Source organism: Procambarus clarkii, chromosome 17, assembly GCF_040958095.1.
Source record: "Procambarus clarkii isolate CNS0578487 chromosome 17, FALCON_Pclarkii_2.0, whole genome shotgun sequence".
Classification (NCBI taxonomy): domain Eukaryota; kingdom Metazoa; phylum Arthropoda; class Malacostraca; order Decapoda; family Cambaridae; genus Procambarus; species Procambarus clarkii.
In genome coordinates, this window is record NC_091166.1 from 47,451,110 (window position 1) to 47,471,700 (window position 20,591).

Genomic DNA, 20,591 nt, shown 5'->3' on the forward strand with positions numbered 1-20,591 from the left:
TTGGAGTGGCGTCATTAGTAGGTAGACAATGACAATAGGTGTCAGAGGTGGCGTGGGTGGCAGCCGAGCACACGTGAGGGATGGCCCAGGTGGCTGTCTGGCTTGGATGAGTTGACTATACCGGCCAATCTTCAGTGCCGTATCAAGGAGCTAGAAAACATCATAAAGCAACCTTCTAAACACCCTGAGGAGGAGGCTCTTGGTAATTAGCAGAACCTTTAAGTCCCTCCTGACCTGCCAGGAAAGCCCGGCATCCTTCAAGATGTTCCCACCGTTCATGGATATACTGTTCAATATTCAACTTTTGACAACGGCGAATTTGACGACTCTGCCGCTTCTTCCGATGACTACGAGGCGTTGTGGTGGAAGGCCTTGACATCCTACATTGTGACACTATACGGGGGGTGTGGAGGGCCATCAGCGAGGGCAGCAGATGATGGCAGCATTACAGAGGGCGTGACGGAGCAGCCATCACCACCAGCAGGTCAAGAGGGTACACAGGGTGAAGGTGGCACCATGGGGGAGTGAAGGTGAGTGAGCGTCATCATAGCCAACAGGTCCACGAAGATATATCACAGTCAGGATCATCCAGCAACTCCAGCACAAACTTGGCCAGTTCTCTCACATGCTCCACTGTCGCTCCAGGGTCATTACCTGGCAGGAGGTTGGCCTCTTTACTCGGGGTGCTCATAATCATTTCATAGGATTACAGCCCGTACTGCCATCTCTCTTACTCCAGAATGTTGCAATGTTATTTTGCAGGCTCCACCTGCCCTTTCAATGGGGGGTGGAGGGGTGAGGGGTGTACTCACCTAGTTATGCTTGCGGGGGTTGAGCTCTGGCTCTTTGGTCCCGCCTCTCAACTGTCAATCAACAGGTGTACAGATTCCTGAGCCTATTGGGCTCTATCATATCTACATTTGAAACTGTGTATGGAGTCAGCCTCCACCACATCACTTCCTAAAGCATTCCATTTGTCAACCACTCTGACACTAAAAAAGTTCTTTCTAATATCTCTGTGGCTCATTTGGGCACTCGGTTTCCAGCTGTGTATAGCAATACAATCTGCAGCGTTGTGGTTGGCGCTTTCAACTCTCGGGACGGAGTTCTACTCCCCGAGCTCGGCCCGAGACCAGGCTCGACTTGTCATAACTTGGTCCAACAGGCTGTTGCTTGCACTTGCATCTCCTCGGTATGACAAGATGTTTGGGCACGTTGCTATACACCTGATGCTTCTGTTTACTAGCAGGCAACAGAGGCACCAGCGAGGTGAGCAACTGTTGCGTCCTGGGGAACCACCAGCGGCTCAGGTCTCGGGTCTCCCGCCCCCGACACTGGGAGGCCAGACAAGTGAGGACCTCGGGGCGAGTACTCTGCTCTGCGCCACACCACAACCACGCCTCGCCTCTCTAATTCTTACAGTTTATATAAGATTTAGTTTATTAGGTAGCCGAGTATCTTAATAGTCAGCCCTTGAATGGGGGTGTTGAGAGTGTGCCAGTCACGCCACGCAACACCTTTCCCATGTGAGGGGGGAGTTCTCTCTCTCTGAGAGAACTAATCAACATCAGAGGCCCGAGACTGTTCAACACGCTTCCACTACACATAAGGGGCATAACTGGCCGACCCCTCACAGTGTTCAAGAGAGAACTGGATAAACACCTCCAAAGGATACTTGATCAACCAGGCTGTGACTCATACGTCAGGCTGCGAGCAGCCGCGTCCAACAGCCTGGTTGATCAGTCCAGCAACCAAGAGGCCTGGTTGACGACCGGGCCGCGGGGACGCTAAGCCCCGGAAGGACCTCAAGGTAAGGTAATGTTGCGAAAGTTACGGCAGCGTGTTACCGGTCTCCAAGTACATCCTCCACCACCAGCTGGGGCCGCCACCACCACCACCAGCTGGAGCCGCCACCACCACCACCAGCTGGGGCCGCCGCCGCCACCACCACCAGCTGGAGCCGCCGCCGCCACCACCACCAGCTGGGGCCGCCGCCGCCACCACCACCACCAGCTGGGGCCGCCGCCGCCACCACCACCACCAGCTGGGGCCGCCGCCGCCACCACCACCAGCTGGGGCCGCCGCCGCCACCACCACCAGCTGGGGCCGCCGCCGCCACCACCACCAGCTGGGGCCGCCGCCGCCACCACCACCAGCTGGGGCCGCCGCCGCCACCACCACCAGCTGGGGCCGCCGCCGCCACCACCACCAGCTGGGGCCGCCGCCGCCACCACCACCAGCTGGGGCCGCCGCCACCACCACCACCAGCTGGAGCCGCCGCCACCACCACCACCAGCTGGAGCCGCCGCCGCCACCACCACCAGCTGGGGCCGCCACCACCACCACCACCAGCTGGGGCCGCCACCACCACCACCAGCTGGGGCCGCCACCACCACCACCAGCTGGGGCCGCCACCACCACCACCAGCTGGAGCCGCCACCACCACCAGCTGGAGCCGCCACCACCACCAGCTGGAGCCGCCACCACCATCAGCTGGAGCCGCCACCACCACCAGCTGGAGCCGCCACCACCACCAGCTGGAGCCGCCACCACCACCAGCTGGAGCCGCCACCACCACCAGCTGGGGCCGCCACCACCACCACCAGCTGGAGCCGCCACCACCACCACCAGCTGGAGCCGCCACCACCACCACCAGCTGGAGCCGCCACCACCACCAGCTGGAGCCGCCACCACCACCAGCTGGAGCCGCCACCACCACCAGCTGGAGCCGCCGCCACCACCAGCTGGAGCCGCCACCACCAGCTGGAGCCGCCACCACCAGCTGGAGCCGCCACCACCAGCTGGAGCCGCCACCACCAGCTGGAGCCGCCACCACCACCAGCTGGAGCCGCCACCACCACCAGCTGGAGCCGCCACCACCACCACCAGCCACTAAGATTTCGATGATTTCAATGCCACCAAGTCGTCATTCGCGACAAGATGGCTGTGCAAGGCATACATGGGCGCCCGTCTGTACACAGCCACGCGGCGAGCAGTACCCGGTGTAATCAGCTGTTGAGGCATTAGCGAGGGTGGTCGTGGTTGAAGGTAATGAGTACGTGAACCCCTTTTACAGTGCTGAAATAATCTAAGATACTTTTAAAATCCCGGAAACAACGGCATCATTATTCTCCAGTAATTGCCTTCTGTGCTACCCAGACCAAGCTGTGAAGCTCATCATCATCATCACTGTGATGAAGCCCGCGGTTATTTCAACACGTGTAGACTGTACGGTTGTGCGGGAAAATTACTGCACCAACCTTTCTCTTTGGAGCTCCCGTGAGTCCTTAGATACGGGAGTGTCAGGCAGCTGTGTAGCGCGGCACAGCTGCAGGGTTAGGTTAGGGCACCTTACGCAGCCCGTCCTCCTAAGGTTCCCCAACGTCAAGAAACTGTCGTACTAACCCAAACAGAAAACGGGACAGAACGCCAATTTCGAGAGTCGCTTCCATTTTCTAGTACGACGATTCTTGGCCTCAGGTAATGTATACGTCATAATGCGACGCTGTGTTGGGAGGACGGGTTGTGGAGTCTTGAGTATCGTCTACGGGAGAGTGTTGTTTGACAGCTTTGTGTATGAAGCTTCACTCAGTGAAGAGAAATTCCCGCTGCAGGCAATGAGTCACAATAACGTGGCTGAAGTATGTTGACCAGACCACACACTAGAAGGTGAAGGGACGACGACGTTCCGGTCTGTCCTGGACCATTCTCAAGTCGATTCAAGTCTGAATCGACTTTAGAATGGTCCAGGACGGATCGAAACGTCGTCGTCCCTTCACTTTCTAGTGTGTGGTCTGGTCAACAAATCCCCGTTATGTTGTAGAGAGTAATTAATTAGTTACTATAATTATCACATGGTTGTACGAGTGATCCTTCTCCCTCGTACACAAGCCGTCGTCCACGTATAAGGGAACCACATCATTTCTGGCCATATATGAGTAGTGATGGAAACGAGTACCCTAACTCCCGGCTTTACAGGACGAGTTGGACACCACCAACACTCTGGCGGGATTCACTTTAATTTGCGCTGTTGCTCTAAGCTTTCACTTATGGCAATAACTACTGTGAGTGGTCAATAACAATACATTGGCGACATAGCAAACACAGGAGGTCCAAGCAAGTAATTTCAGACACTCCCGGGCCGGGCTTGGAGAGTAGAACAACTCTCAGAACCCACTCCAGGTATACTCCAGGTAGTCTTTTGCAAGCTCTCCTCTTAGATGAGCACGCGTCATCCCTGCACACAGGCTCCGTCAAACACATCGCTGTAGAAAATGCACGCCATTTCCCGCATGAACCACGTGCTGGAATGATGGACCCATCAACCACGTGCCACATGCTAGGAAGATGTTCCTGCAAGCAATCTTACGTGACAAGATTCAGGAGTTCAGAAACGTGTCGCCGCAAGATGAAAATGTAAAGAGGTTTTTCCCCATGCCTTCGTGCACTACCAGAGGCATCGTGGAGGCCGCCCGAGCCGCCGCCACCACCCTATATACACCAGTACTATACAAGTCATCAACTTACACAGTGAGCGATGCACACCTTGAGCCCTGGCGACCCAAGGCCACCTACTGGGCACGTCCCCCGGCCTCACCTCCGGTCCTCTTAACCTGTATATTTAAGGCAGCGACCTTAACTGGCAAGGTTCACACCAAGACGAGGCGGAAGTAACCAGAGACGTCTTTAGCATACAGTGATCAAGATTTGATGTCTTCAACAAGAAGTACACATACACATGACAAGAAACTTGCAAAGTTTTAAGTATGAACCTTAGATTAGTTGCTACATATATATAAATGGGCAAAAATCTAAATTCTGAAGCTTAATTTTAAATTGTAGAAGAGATCGGTGAAATGTAAATATTCAGAACTCTGAAATTCGTTCCTTTTAACGGACTGTGTATCAGAATTTAGACTCTCCACACATGCAGGCACTAAGACGGAGCAGAAGACTATATATCCTACTTCTGGCGGTAGTGTGGCTGTGGTGTGGCCAGCCGACACACCCTCACTACGCCTACCCCACACCACACATGACAAGGATCAGCGAGGGTAACCTAGCATTTCATTCTAAAGCACATGACCTAATATGTGCATGCTCTAAAAGGGAGAATTATATATGTATTTATACATACAGTATACACACACATACATATATACAGATTTCATTTAGGGTGGGAAATTTAATAGTTATATATCTTTGAATTCGTGCACATTGCCTCCTGCAGGAGACACTTCGGGGACAGGGGGGCCTGACAGGAGCAGCAAGCACACCCGGGACATGCACCATGGGACAGGGGGCCTGACAGGAGCAGCAAGCACACCCGGGACATGCACATTAGACAGGACTACATACCCGGTACCACAGCGCCACCTGGAGGGGATAGAAAATGGGAGAAAAAAGGAAAACGTTAGCCAAACCACCAGGGGAAACTGAAGCCGTTGGTAAGAGACACACTTGCATGTGCGCGTAAAGGAACAGTCATCTCTTACTGATGTCCAAAGGGAAACTGGTGGTTCCCTTTGAGCATCGGCAGAGGTGGGTGATGAGATGGTCGACGAACGAAAAGTGTTCAATGTAGTTCTATTAAGGTTTGTTTCTCGCTAGAGTGACAAAGGAGGGGAAAAATAACCTCACAAAACAAATTCAACAAATTCGTATCGATGATCTCATCAACTGATATTAATAAAGTATTAAATAAAAAACAACAATCAAAATTCTAACTGTAAAAAATAACCACAATGCAAAATGTAAATTATTAAACAATAAAAACATATGTAAACAAGGATTAACCTAACACGGTATGAAACGCAAGCAAAAGCCAATCAAGGGTGAGCTCTAGGGAGAGGTGCTAGTGTGTGTGTGCTTACCAACCGCTACACCACGCGACATCAGTGTCCAGGACAAGCACAGAGTCACAAAGTTTTGCTCTATACAGGCTCTACTGGGCCCCGCATATTGACCACTTCACTAGAAGCAAGTCTCTACCTGATATACATCTAAAAGGCCATTTGCAAAAAAGTTAATATTTCGTACACCTTCAATAAACGTTACACAAACTTAAAAGCCGAAATGAAAGGCGATATTCATGCATTTTTCCTTAAACAAAAAAGCGTGCACAAGTATATATGAACCAGCTCCCTCAACGCTGACCCGTTCACAAGAATGCTCGCATGAGGCTACCACGAAATAATAACCCACTAAATGGCCCAAGTCAATATTCACAAAACTTTTCTATATAGCCACTACTTATGCATATCGTGCAAAAAATATAAAAGCCATTATTGGGCTGGGATACGAGGTGGCTTGTTGAAGATGGCCTGCACGGAGCCGCCACGTGTGGCATCAGCTGTTCAATGTTTACGGTAGCTGCCAAAAGTTTGGACGTCCCCGCTGCCTGGACACGACGACTCGTTTGCATAGATTCTCTCATCGTCAATCGGGGAAGGATCAAGTTGGGGATAAAACAAAAATAGTAACACGCCAAATATAGTAAATTTGTGAGATAAAATTTTGGAAAAAAATACTCGACATTAATAGGTAGTAACAAAGTAGTGAGCGCTTTTAATATTTGTGGAGAGACTTATGGCAACACCTCAGTACGAGTAGTTTACTGGAGGTGCGCGGCAGCAAGCCAAGCCCGTCCATAAACCATAAAGAGCGCCATATAAGCCCACAACAGTGAAGTGCATACACACACACACACACATATATATTATATACACAGTTCATATCGGTACTCTAGACCCAGGAACAAACTAGTGTATTATACAGAAGGCAAGAGTTAGAACATCCGGTAGTGAGGTTACACACAGTTGTGACGGGAGAGAAATGGTGCCGATTTACTAAGGGGAAAACAGTGTTAATAATCGGTAAATAGGACGGTGTTAATGAATATATTCTAAGAATCATTTACATACTCAATACAGCCGTGACATGCACTATATGCGTAAACAATACACGTGACATTTGTTTTAAAAACAAAGTTGATGGTAAGGGATGCATGAGCTTATAAATAACGTTAAAAGTAAAACAAGGTGATGTATCGAGAGAAGCTGTCATATACAGGTGATGGAGCGCCAGTAAGTGCTCCATTCATCCTTAGTAATATGGAGCAAGACGGTCGCTGGGGTTCCGCAGGGTGTCCCCGCAGGGGGTCCCCGCAGGGTGTCCCCGCAGGGGGTCCCCGCAGGGGGTCCCCGCAGGGTGTCCCCGCAGGGGGGGGGGTCCTACAAGGATTCGCTACTCTATCTCGTTTCCGATACAGGTAAACTATCTGCCAGTTGAATAGACTTGTTTCAATGTTTACTGATGACGCAAAGTCTCGCGAAGGTTAAATACACAGGAAATATTACCAGAAACTACAAGACTACCCTGAGAAAGGATAATACTCATGCAGCAAGTGGCTGCTAGAGTTTAACTTTAGTAAATATTCAGCTGGACACAGGAGGACGGACACACGGTAATGCCAGAGGAAACCGTCCTGCAATCAAACTGAAAACTACCTGCAGGTGACACCACAGAACCTGCCACCCGAACCTTACATCAAGCGGCTATAAACAGTTGCATGTGCAAAGACGCTAACAAGATCTGCATTTAGACATGTAACAGAGCCATTTAGGACCACCATACTACACAGACCAATTCTGGTCTTCATCTCGCAACACACAACGAAGCTGACAAAAAGTCCAGAGGTGTGCCACCAGACTGGTGCCAGCTATGAGAGGTACAAGATACAAGGAAAGGCTAAAGAATAAATCTTATCACTGGAATACAGAAGACCTCAGGGGAGACAACATACAACATTTTCATTTCGACCACGTACGAAACTCGGTCAAATCATAACAGAGAACGAAAAGCCAATGTAAAGGCCTTGGGTGTACTCATGTCGGAAGACCTTACATTTAAAGAACACAATAAAGTAGCCGTCACAACTGCAAGAAAAATGGCAGGTTGGATAACAAGAACTTTTCACACTAGAGATGCTATACCGATGATACTCTTCAAGACGCTAGTGCTCTCTAGAGTGGAGTACTGCTGCACAATGACAGCCCCTTTCAAAGCTGGAGAAATTGTTGACCTGGAGAGCGTGCAGAGATCCTTTACTGCTAAAATCCACTCGCTTAAACATCTAAACTATTGGGACCGACTAAAGTGCCTAAATCTGTATTCTCTTGAGCGCAGGCGGGAGAGATGCATAATAATTTACACGTGGAAGATAGTAGAGGGGCTGGTCCCAAACCTGCACACATAAATAACATCACGAGACCAGAAGGCATGGCAGGATGTGCAGAATACCCCCGTTGAAGAGCAGAGGTGCAACAGGTACTCTGAGAGAGAACTCTATCAACATCAGAGACCCGAGACTGTTCAACACGCTTCCACTACACATAAGGGTCATAAATGACCGACCCCTCGCAGTGTTCAAGAGAGAACTATCAACACCAGAGGCCCGAGACTGTTCAACACGCTTCCACTACACATAAGGGTCATAACTGACCGACCCCTCACAGTGTTCAAGAGAGAACTATCAACACCAGAGGCCCGAGACTGTTCAACACGCTTCCACTACACATAAGGGTTATAACTGACCGACCCCTCGCAGTGTTCAAGAGAGAACTGGATAAGCACCTCCAAAGGATACCTGATCAACCAGGCTGTGATTCATACGTCAGGCTGCGAGGAGCCGCGTCCAACAGCCTGGTTTACCAGTCCAGCAACGAGGAGGCCTGGTTGAGGACCGGACCGCGGGGACGTTGAGCCCCGAAATCATGGCAAGGTAACCGCAAGGTAAAGCAACCCTCATGAAGGGAAGGCGCGCGTGCGCACCCGCGCGCTCTTAAACCTCTACACTTGAGGCCCCGGCCAGTAATCTTAATCCGGAGGGGACAGGGCTCTTGTCCGATGGACTTGAGAACTTATTGTTGGAGAAAAGAGAGAAGTCTGTGAGTGGGGAGGAGAGAGAGAGACGGAAGCCTCCAGTAGAAAAGGAGGAAACAACTTGATGAACTAAAAACATCATGGAACTAATTCATAAGATACTTCAGAGCAAAACAGTGGCCTTTACCGAGTGGCCGGTAAAGCGACGGTCTCACTTCATGCAGGTCGGCGTTCAATCCTCGACAGTTAAAGTGGTTGGGCACCATTCCCCCCCCCCCCTAAATCCTTATCCTGACCCCTTCCCAGTGCTATAAAGTCGTAATGGCTTGCCGCTTTCCAATGATAGCAGTTGTACCCTAAGAAAAAAAGGCTGAATATCGTATAGGATAAAGCTAGCCATACAACCAAAGAGCCAGCTAGCAAACCAGTCAACCAACTAGAGCCACCCGGCCAACCATGCACCAGTCAACCAACTAGAGCCACCCGGCCAACCGTGCACCAGTCAACCAAATAGAGCCACCCGGCCAACCATGCACCAGTCAACCAACTAGAGCCACCCGGCCAACCGTGCACCAGTCAACCAACTAGAGCCACCCGGCCAACCATGCACCAGTCAACCAACTAGAGCCACCCGGCCAACCGTGCACCAGTCAACCAACTAGAGCCACCCGGCCAACCATGCACCAGTCAACCAACTAGAGCCACCCGGCCAACCGTGCACCAGTCAACCAACTAGAGCCACCCGGCCAACCATGCACCAGTCAACCAACTAGAGCCACCCGGCCAACCATGCACCAGTCAACCAACTAGAGCCACCCGGCCAACCATGCACCAGTCAACCAACTAGACCCACCCGGCCAACCATGCACCAGTCAACCAACTAGAGCCACCCGGCCAACCGTGCACCAGTCAACCAACTAGAGCCACCCGGCCAACCATGCACCAGTCAACCAACTAGACCCACCCGGCCAACCATGCACCAGTCAACCAACTAGAGCCACCCGGCCAACCGTGCACCAGTCAACCAACTAGAGCCACCCGGCCAACCGTGCACCAGTCAACCAACTAGAGCCACCCGGCCAACCATGCACCAGTCAACCAACTAGAGCCACCCGGCCAACCGTGCACCAGTCAACCAACTAGAGCCACCCGGCCAACCGTGCACCAGTCAACCAACTAGAGCCACCCGGCCAACCGTGCACCAGTCAACCAACTAGAGCCACCCGGCCAACCATGCACCAGTCAACCAACTAGAGCCACCCGGCCAACCGTGCACCAGTCAACCAACTAGAGCCACCCGGCCAACCGTGCACCAGTCAACCAACTAGAGCCACCCGGCCAACCGTGCACCAGTCAACCAACTAGAGCCACCCGGCCAACCGTGCACCAGTCAACCAACTAGAGCCACCCGGCCAACCGTGCACCAGTCAACCAACTAGAGCCACCCGGCCAACCGTGCACCAGTCAACCAGCCAATAATAATGAGAGAAACTTGTACAAAATAAATCACCAGAATTGACGAAAAAGCCATAAAAGCCAGCAAGGTGACGAGGCGTGTGGACCACTGGTCGTTTAGCACCCCGGTAAACATGGAGGTGGAAGAGCAACACAGCTTCATGGAGGAAGTAACAGTGAAGACTTGTGTACCTCAGGGCACAGTGAAGACTTGTGTACCTCAGGGCACAGTGAAGACTTGTGTACCTCAGGGCACAGTGAAGACTTGTGTACCTCAGGGCACAGTGAAGACTTGTGTACCTCAGGGCACAGTGAAGACTTGTGTACCTCAGGGCACAGTGAAGACTTGTGTACCTCAGGGCACAGTCTTGCAGCGCTGCCTTTTATCCTCCTCATATTAAACAAAAAGACAGGTCCCAACTTGTGTCAGCCCTTGCAGACTATATCACAAATGGCATGAAAATTACCTCGATAAAAACTGAACAAATCCAGAAACAGCAGGTATGGAAAACCATTTACTTATACGAGGAGGCCTGGTCGACGACCGGGCCGCGGGGACGCTAAGCCCCGGAAGCACCTCAAGGTAAGGTACGGCCTGCAGGATACAAGACACAATCACATCCAATCATACAAGGAAAACAATGTCAAGCATCTGGGTATAATGGTGACAGAAGATCTAAGACTTCAGAGATCACAAACAAGCTAATATAGCACCAGACAGGCCAATGACAGCATGAATTATGAGAACCTTCAAATCTTGGGATTCCATTACAATGGCTCAAGTAGTTTAAACCACTGATGCTGTCCCGTCTAGAGTACTGCCCAGTACTCGCTTCTCTCTTCAGAGCGGGGAAAGATTCCTGAAATAGAGGGAATACAGGTAATCTGGACGACACTCACAGACCAAGATAAAACACCTAAACTATTGGGACCGTCTCAAAGCTCTCAAGAATGTACCATTTAGGTACCAACATACATACTTTCATAACTCATTGTACCTTTTTGTACTTATATAAATAAATATATACTTGGAAGATACTCGAAAGTCAGATGTCAAATATACAAAGTACAACATTCACTGGAGCACAGGAGTAAAATGTAGAGCAGACCCGGGAAGAGCAGACCACACACACACACACACACGAGGCTGACTCCATACACAGTTTCAAGTATAGATATGATAGAGCCCAATAGGCTCAGGAACCTGTACACCTGTTGATTGACGGTTGAGAGGCGGGACCAGAGAGCCAGAGCTCAACCCCCGCAAACACAACTAGGCGAGTACTATGTGAGTACGTACACACACACACACACACACACACACACACACACACACACACACACACACACACACACACACACACGCTTCATCAATATCCCAGCCTCACGGCTCCTTGACCTCCTCCCACCAAACATTACCAGAACATACGCGGAGGAGTACCAGAGAAAACTGAGCTAGTGCCTACAGGAAGCATCAGACCAACCGGGTTGTAGTGTGCAGCGGCCCGCACGCCCACAAGAGTCTGACCGATCAATAAGCCACCAGACAAGCCTGGCCTCAGGCCGGGCTTGAAGGGCCAACCAACTCACCAGAGGCCGAGGCCACATGTGTACAAATACACAACTACTCACTCACACAACCACTCACTCACACGCCATAGTGAGTAATGCAACTATGGCCAAACGTACAAACTCACTCTCTCCCAAAACAATTCACATTTTGTACTATTAGGCCTAAGAAAGCATATTAGGATTGCTAGTTTAGGCCTAGGTTATTAGTTTAATTTTCGCGCGTCATTTGAAGTATTCCAAAAGTAGAAAAGGCGAACTTGGGTCCAACGGTTCATTTCTGTACGTTGGAGCAACAGTTGGTGAAGTATCACTCGAGGAGGACGGGCGGTGGTATGGCTCAACAACTGCCTTCACTACTTCACTACCAGTCCACTGAATGTAAAGAGGCGGAACCAAAGAGTTAAGCTCAACCCCCCGCAAGCACAATTAGGAGAGCTTAAAAATAACCCCTCCCCCCCTCCCGGCCACCCCCGTCACACCCATCACAATCAACCGCACGCACATGCTCACAAGTGTACACACATGCGCCCGCACGCACACGCACGAGTGGTATACCAACAGTAAGGGTAGAGTTGGAGAGAGTACAAAACTCATGGTTCAATCGGCAGTGCCAAGAAACACATACGAAAAGCAGGAGGAAGGGGCACAAACACACATCTAAGAACAGAAGAACATCAGAATGGAAACAACAAGGCTGTGTCCCCCCCCCCCCTGTTTGAGAGCTTTGAGACGATCCCAATAATTTAAGTGCTTTACGTCTTTGCGTGCCGTACATGTCCTCTATATTCCCTCTATTTCAGCAATCTCTCCTGCTCTGAAGGTGGGTAGCGAGTACTGAACAGTACTCAAGACGGGACAACACAAGTGACTTGAAGAGTACAACCATTGTGATGGGATCCCTGGATTTGAAAGTTCTCGTAATCCATCCGATCATTTTTCTGGCTGACGCAATACTTTGCTTGGTTATGCTCCCTAAACGTTAGGTCGTCGGACATCATTATTCCCAGATCCTTGACATGTTGCTTTCCTACTATGGGCAGAGTTGACCGTTTTGTACATTATTTTGATTTAAGGTCTTTATATTAAATTTTCTGTTCTCCAGTCAATATGAGTCACATGTTAGAAAGTTTCTCATAACGTAATTGTGGGAACGTGGAATTAACTATATTGTGAACGCCGTTGACAATTTTAAAATGATAGGGAAATGGGTAAGGGGTTATTGCATTAGACAAGCGGCGAGAAAGGCGGGGTCCTAGAGATAAAGCTCGATCATGCAAGCACAAATAGACGAGTACACACAAGAGCGCGCACATGTGTGGGCAAACAAGTGCGCGCGAACACAAGCACACATAATTACACTTAAGATAACCTCATCCACGATAGCGAGATAAGATGCATCAGGCTGGCAGATAATCGCTGTCGTTCAGAAGACGCCCACAAACAATGCTTCAAAGTCAACGCTGCTGGAGATCATAGACTGACCAGCTCCAGGTAATATGCTGGAGACAGTTCTCCCATAACTCTCCTGCTGGCTAGGAGGACCACCACCGCACAGGTATTCTCTACCACAGCTAAGGGTGATGTATTGTTGCTGTTGATATAGTTGGCAGCGCCGACCACAGGATCGGATGCGCTCCGGCCATCCTCATAGAAAGTGGGTTCAAATCCAGTTTTCTTCCCCGAGTGATATCCGTATATAACATTATCGTGATGAATGAAAAAATATGCAAAGATTACCCTGTGGAGGGTAGCAACAGGCGGAGAACAGCGGGGCGAGGAGGTGGTTTAATGACCAGGGCTTAACCCAGCTGCTGGCGACACCAGCGAGCACTCTAAAGCACCCCTGGTGCTGGCTTACCTCTGGCGAGCACCGGGTGTATGTCCCCACCACACCACAGTACTCACACGCTCCTCACTATACACAGCCCGGCTGACACGCTCAAACCTCCCAAGGGGTCACATTTCAGGGAAATTAACGAAAACATTAGCTATAAACAGTCACAACACAAGACGCTCAGCCATCAACAGCCTGGTGCCGGCCGTGGCACTCTGGCACATCACTGTGATCATTGGCTCACTCGCATTTGGAACATGTTCTCTCAACATGTAAATATGTGAGAAGTGTGTGAGGCGAGCACATGAAGGCTCCGGCACACACTTGGCTCCAGCCTCCAAATTGCTGACCTGGAGAGCGTGCAGAGATCCTTTACTGCTAGAATCCACTCGGTAAAACATCTAAATTACTGGGACCGACTAAAGACCCTAAATCTGTACTCCCTTGAGCGCAGGCGGAGAGATACATAATAATTTACACGTGGAAAATAATTGAGGGGCTGGTCCCAAACCTGCACACAGAAATAACATCACATGAGACCAGAAGGCATGGCAGGATGTGCAGAATACCCCCGTTGAAAAACAGAGGTGCAACAGGTACTCTGAGAGAGAACTCTATCAACATCAGAGGCCCGAGACTGTTCAACACGCTTCCACTACACATAAGGGACATAACTGGCAGACCCCTCACAGTGTTCAAGAGAGAACTGGATAAGCACCTCCAAAGGATACCTGATCAACCAGGCTGTGACTCATACGTCAGGCTGCGAGCAGCCGCGTCTAACAGCCTGGTTGATCAGTCCAGCAACCAGGAGGCCTGGTCGACGACCGGGCCGCGGGGACACTAAGCCCCGGAAGCACCTCAAGGTAGCCTCATCCACCTAACTCTTAGCATTCTAACTTGCAGTAAATAAAGTGAATCCTTAATGTAAACAAATAAGATAACCAAATACATTAATATACAAGGTCAGGCGTTAGATAACCTGATGCAGGGATAACAGCTTTTAGCTTCTAGTTGCCTTAGGAACGGCAGTGATGTTTCTAATGAACCCTAGAAATAAAGAAAAACAAAGATTGAGGGCGGGGGGAAGGAGAGAGAGGGGGCAGTTTAAAGATGACAGTCCCCCCCCCCCCTCAAACAAAACTTTCACTTAATATCTTGCTGTGTGGAACAAAGAAACACTCAAGAAATAATACAATTACCTCGTCCCCCCCCCCCCAAGACAACATTACCACTTCGTAACTCCGCCCCGGAGCGCTCTTGTCCAGTCTAAGTCCTGCTGTGTGTGACAGTGACACGGTCACCGGTGACGTTCACACCAACGTCACGGGCTGAATACGTTGTTCAGCGAGAACTTTATCTTGTATGGATAAGACGCAGCGCCCCGTTGGTCTGTCAAACACCACTCACATACACCGACGTAAACATATGCTTTAATATACAGTAACATGCAGGTAGTCTGTACACATATTATGCGAGGGTGTTTGGTCCCTACCCTGAGCGGCCAACTACATACACAACTACATATAAAGGGGCAACTCGAATTTACATATGGAGTCAGCTTGTATGATCTCAAATGTGACATCAAATCAACTGAAAATGAAATCATTTCAAATACAAGTTGTGGGAGAGCGTCCAAAACCGCGCTTACCTTGGGAAGGGCGGCGAGCGCCTGCTGCTTCACGTCCCAGACCAGGTCATCCTTGTGGAACTGGAGGCACTTCTCCACCTTGAGTTCGGGCACGTTGATCCTGAGGACGACCTCCTCCCCGACGCTGGAGGCCGTCGACGACCCAGCGACAGAGACGGACCCGGAGGCCGAGCTCACACTCACGCCGTCCTCCATCACCGCGCTCCGAGACCTGCAACACAGAACAACGAAGCTGGAAAAAGTTCATTGGTGCCACTAGACTAGTCCCAGAACTAAGAGGCATGAGTTATGAAGAAAGGCTGCGTGAGATGCACCTTACGACACTGGAAGACAGAAGAGTAAGGGGAGACATGATCACTACCTACAATAATCTCAGGAATTGACAGGGTAGATAAGGATAAATTTTAACACGGACTGGTAAGGGGACACAGGTAGAGACTGAGTACCCAAATGAGCCCCAGAGACGTTAGAAAGAACTTTTTCAGTGTCAGAGTAGTTAACAAGTGGAATGCTTTAGGCAGTGATGTGGTGGAGGCTGACTCCATACACAGTTTCAAATGTAGATATGATAGAGCCCAGTAGGCTCAGGAATCTGTACACCAGTTGATTGACAGTTGAGAGGCGGGACCAAAGAGCCAGAGCTCAACCCCCGCAAGCACAACTAGGCGAGTACACACACACGTCCATGGCAAGTCCGACACCAAACACGTACTTGTATATACTAACATTTTATATAATCAAAAATTATTTCCCTTAAAAAGAAGCATTACTGTAATTACAATTTTGTTTTTAGTTAGGCCTAGGAGAGGCAAGGTTAGGCGTCTAGGTTTTGTTGCGAAATATTAGCATTGGACAGCATGTGGACGAAGCGTCTAATGATGAACGAACGAGCACAAGTGTGCGCGAAGGACTTCTCACACGTCACCAGCTGGACCCGGATTCACGGAGCAGTTACGCAAGTACTTACGAACCTGTACATCTTTCCTCAACCTTTGAGGACTTTGGCTACATTTATTAAACAGTTTACAAGCATGAAAACTTCCCACTCCAACTATTGTTATTGTTATAAACAGCCTCCTGGTGCTTCGGAACTCATTAACTGTTTAATACTTGTAAACAAAGCCGCCAAATATCGAGAAAAGATGTACAGGTTCGTAAGTGCTTGCTTAACTGTTTCGTGAATCTGGCCCCAGGCGAGTCAGTTGTGGCAAGCAGCTTGACACGGGCAAACTGCTCGTTATCCAGCTGTCAAGCATCATCTTTAACAATGAAATACTTGACACTGACTAATAATTTTAATTTACATTGGAAAAAAATTCTATTTAGAATACACACGGATGAATGTGTCCTTGGGCCAGGCGCCACGTGGACGGGCCCAGCCTGAGGACAGACTGGGTGATGATATTTTTCATTAACAAAAAAAGTGGGGGGTTGATGAGCAGTTTGATGATTGGCCGCTATTTTAACATGTACCAGAAATGACAATTCATTGTTTGAATGGCGCAACGATTAAAAGTTTGAGAAAGTGGAACTGGACGTACTTTAATGTTTTCTACTAATACATACTCATCCTGGGTCATCTACTGATGCACACTCATCCTGGGTCATCTACTGATGCACACTCATCCTGGGTCATCTACCGATGCATACTCATCCTGGGTCATCTACTGATGCACACTCATCCTGGGTCATCTACCGATGCACACTCATCCTGGGTCATCTACCGATGCACACTCATCCTGGGTCATCTACCGATGCACACTCATCCTGGGTCATCTACCGATGCACACTCATCCTGGGTCATCTACCGATGCACACTCATCCTGGGTCATCTACCGATGCACACTCATCCTGGGTCATCTACCGATGCACACTCATCCTGGGTCATCTACCGATGCACACTCATCCTGGGTCATCTACCGATGCACACTCATCCTGGGTCATCTACCGATGCACACTCATCCTGGGTCATCTACCGATGCACACTCATCCTGGGTCATCTACCGATGCACACTCATCCTGGGTCATCTACCGATGCACACTCATCCTGGGTCATCTACCGATGCACACTCATCCTGGGTCATCTACCGATGCACACTCATCCTGGGTCATCTACCGATGCACACTCATCCTGGGTCATCTACCGATGCACACTCATCCTGGGTCATCTACCGATGCACACTCATCCTGGGTCATCTACCGATGCACACTCATCCTGGGTCATCTACCGATGCATACTCATCCTGGGTCATCTACTGATGCATACTCATCCTGGGTCATCTACTGATGCATACTCATCCTGGGTCATCTACTGATGCATACTCATCCTGGGTCATCTACTGATGCATACTCATCCTGGGTCATCTACTGATGCATACTCATCCTGGGTCATCTACTGATGCATACTCATCCTGGGTCATCTACTGATGCATACTCATCCTGGGTCATCTACTGATGCATACTCATCCTGGGTCATCTACTGATGCATACTCATCATGGGTCATCTACTGATGCATACTCATCATGGGTCATCTACTGATGCATACTCATCATGGGTCATCTATTGATACAATCATGGGTCATCTACTGATGCATACTCATCATGGGTCATCTATTGATACAATCATGGGTCATCTACTGATGCATACTCATCATGGGTCATCTATTGATACAATCATGGGTCATCTACTGATGCATACTCATCATGGGTCGTCTACATGGTACAGCTCGGACACCTAGAGTATCATGCGGCTCTAATGTCAAGAGGTCAATGAGATGCACTCCGAGACCTTTACCAAAGAGTACAAGACGAGCACTCGAGGATAATTACCAAAGCTCCACCACCTGAACTCTTAAGCAGAGGTCTTGAGCCGCCGCCGGTGGCAACATTACCCTGGCCGCTGTTTTTTTTTTTGTTTGGGAGTAAAGAGGAAGGAGAGGCATAGGTGAAGGGAAGTATAGAAGTGGGAAATACAGTGAGAGGTTTGAAAGCAGGCGGGCTGTCCGCCTTGCTGACACGATGTGTGGGTGTTGGCAGCTAAGCTAAGCTGGCTCCCTCTTGTCAGGGAGCTGTGAGTGTGTGAGAGGTTCTTCACATGTGTTTCACCATATATGGATGTCTATAGATGAATACTGTGTAGCATTCATATATACACACTCCTATGCTTCCCCACATGTACCCTACCTACCCGAGGTCCCGCCTCTCAACGTGACGGTTGAGAGGCGGGACCAAAAAGCCAGAGCTCAACTCCCGCAAGCACAATTAGGTGAGTACACATGTTCTGTTTAAGGCTCTATTATATTATTTATTGAATTATTCACACACACATTTCTATATATGCCTATATACATATGCATATACACAACTATACACACAATTTTTCCAATTATTCGGGGAAGGATTTCTAGTCAGTATTTCATCTGGGAATTATGTACTGTGGGGCGAGGTTTTCATCTAGTAAATCGAGGCTCTTGGGCCACCAGCTGTGGGAGCGAGGCATCTAATCTTGGAGTAATCTTTCTAACATTGGGTCCTCTAACATTTCGATGGTGTTCCACACCCTGATGGCTTGGTGCTGCAGTCTGATGTTTAGTGGCTGTATGTTCAAGAGTTCATGGAGCTCCTGGATTGTCTGATCATATGGTGGACGGTGTTTTGCTGCTTTCCTTAGCGCCTTATTTTGTACTGCTTGCAGTTTCTGCATGTTAGTTTTCTTTATGGTGTGTAGTGGTACTGGGGGATACTCTAGATGCGGCCGAACTAGAGCCTTATATAGGTGGATCTGAATGTTTGTACTGAGGCTTCGGAATCTCCTCAGTTTTCCTAAGGCTGCTTTGGCTGCTGCCGCTGCTACTCCATCCTACCCTCATCCTACTCTACCCTGCCCTCCCTCCCTGGGCCTGCCCAACGGTACCACGCCCCCCCAATCCCCAGAACCTTGTGATAGCCCCCCCCCCTCCCCCACACAACACACCCTAATCTTCTACAATCCAGGAACCCCTTCCCATCCATCCCCCCCACACCCCCCACCACTCTGGTCTTGACACGAGTCGACCCAGAGACTCAGTCGTCCCCGGACAGAAAGCAGACAGAGGAAGGGATTTTTCAGAGAAATATCCATGCCGATAAAACCACAAATTGCAATAAGCCACCAAAGCCACTGTAGAATACACAGTGTCACGTGCAAGCTGCAAGCCGCCAGCCTCACGCGACACTAACGCTAAGTTGCCACTTTGTAAACCAAATACACCACAGATAGAATTAAAACTATTGGAAACAAATATATCCAGCAATGACATTCCCCTTCCCCCCCTACCCACAGAGCTTCTCCCCCCCACCCCCACACACACCAGTAACAATCCCCCCCCACCCCCACACAAACAAACCAGTGAACCCCCCCCCCCTCCCTCCCCCACTCCCCCCACACAAACCAGTTGTAACATATCGGAAATTGGGAAAATAAAATAAAACTCACAGCGTGTGGGAGAGAGAGAGGTGGAAGGGAGGAGGAAGAGGGGTCAGGGGAGAGGGAAAGTTTAGAATGAGAGAAAATGAGAGGGGGAGTAAAGTGGTGAAGAGGCAATGTGTGCTGTCACTTTCTACCAAGGGCGCCTGACAGCTGAATAGGACAGCGCTTCGGATTCGTAGTCCTGAGGTTTCGGGTTCGATCCCCGGCGAAGGCGGAGACAAATGGGCAAAATGCTTCTTTCACTCTGATGCCCCTGTTCATATAGCAGTAAATAGGTACCTGGGAGTTAGTCAGCTGCTACGGGCTGCTTCCTGGGGGTATGTAACAAAAAGGAGGCCTGGTCGAGGACCGGGCCGCGGGGACGCTAAGCCCTGAAATTATCTGAAGATAACCGTCCATTCAAGAGTTAATTATAAGACAAGGAATGGACCTTGTCTACCACAATATTATCTGAAGTTACCACGTAACAATAAGCAGGTAAATCATAGTCAAGAATCTCTACGTTATAATCTTAAACAAGTACACTTGAGAGTGCTCTCCACTCTTGCTCTCCCTATCATACATCTTGGCGTCACGATTAAAGACAATTTAAAAAAAAGTTAATCAATTAGTTATTTATTTTTCTATATTCACCCATATGAGTATCGTAACTTGACCATTTCACTTGCTGCTCAAATATCAACATTAATTCAGAATTAGTCACCACCACACAGGAATCTGAGCAACT

The 20,591-nt window shown here is 49.6% G+C and overlaps 1 protein-coding gene across 6 annotated transcripts in view; it reads right to left on the reverse strand.

The window, feature by feature from the left end:
• The window catches only part of Prosap (prosap), a 324,394-nt gene that overhangs the window by 48,619 nt on the left and 255,184 nt on the right, over nt 1–20,591 (reverse strand). For 5 of the 6 annotated variants that reach the window (XM_045765688.2, XM_045765692.2, XM_045765687.2 and 2 more), the window contains 2 exons: nt 15,396–15,606; nt 5,359–5,376 (listed from right to left, as the gene is read on the reverse strand). In XM_045765688.2, coding sequence (XP_045621644.1) covers nt 5,359–5,376; nt 15,396–15,606 — 229 coding nt within the window. The remainder of the gene's footprint in view (nt 1–5,358; nt 5,377–15,395; nt 15,607–20,591) is intronic. The other variant, XM_045765689.2, reaches the window with a different exon arrangement.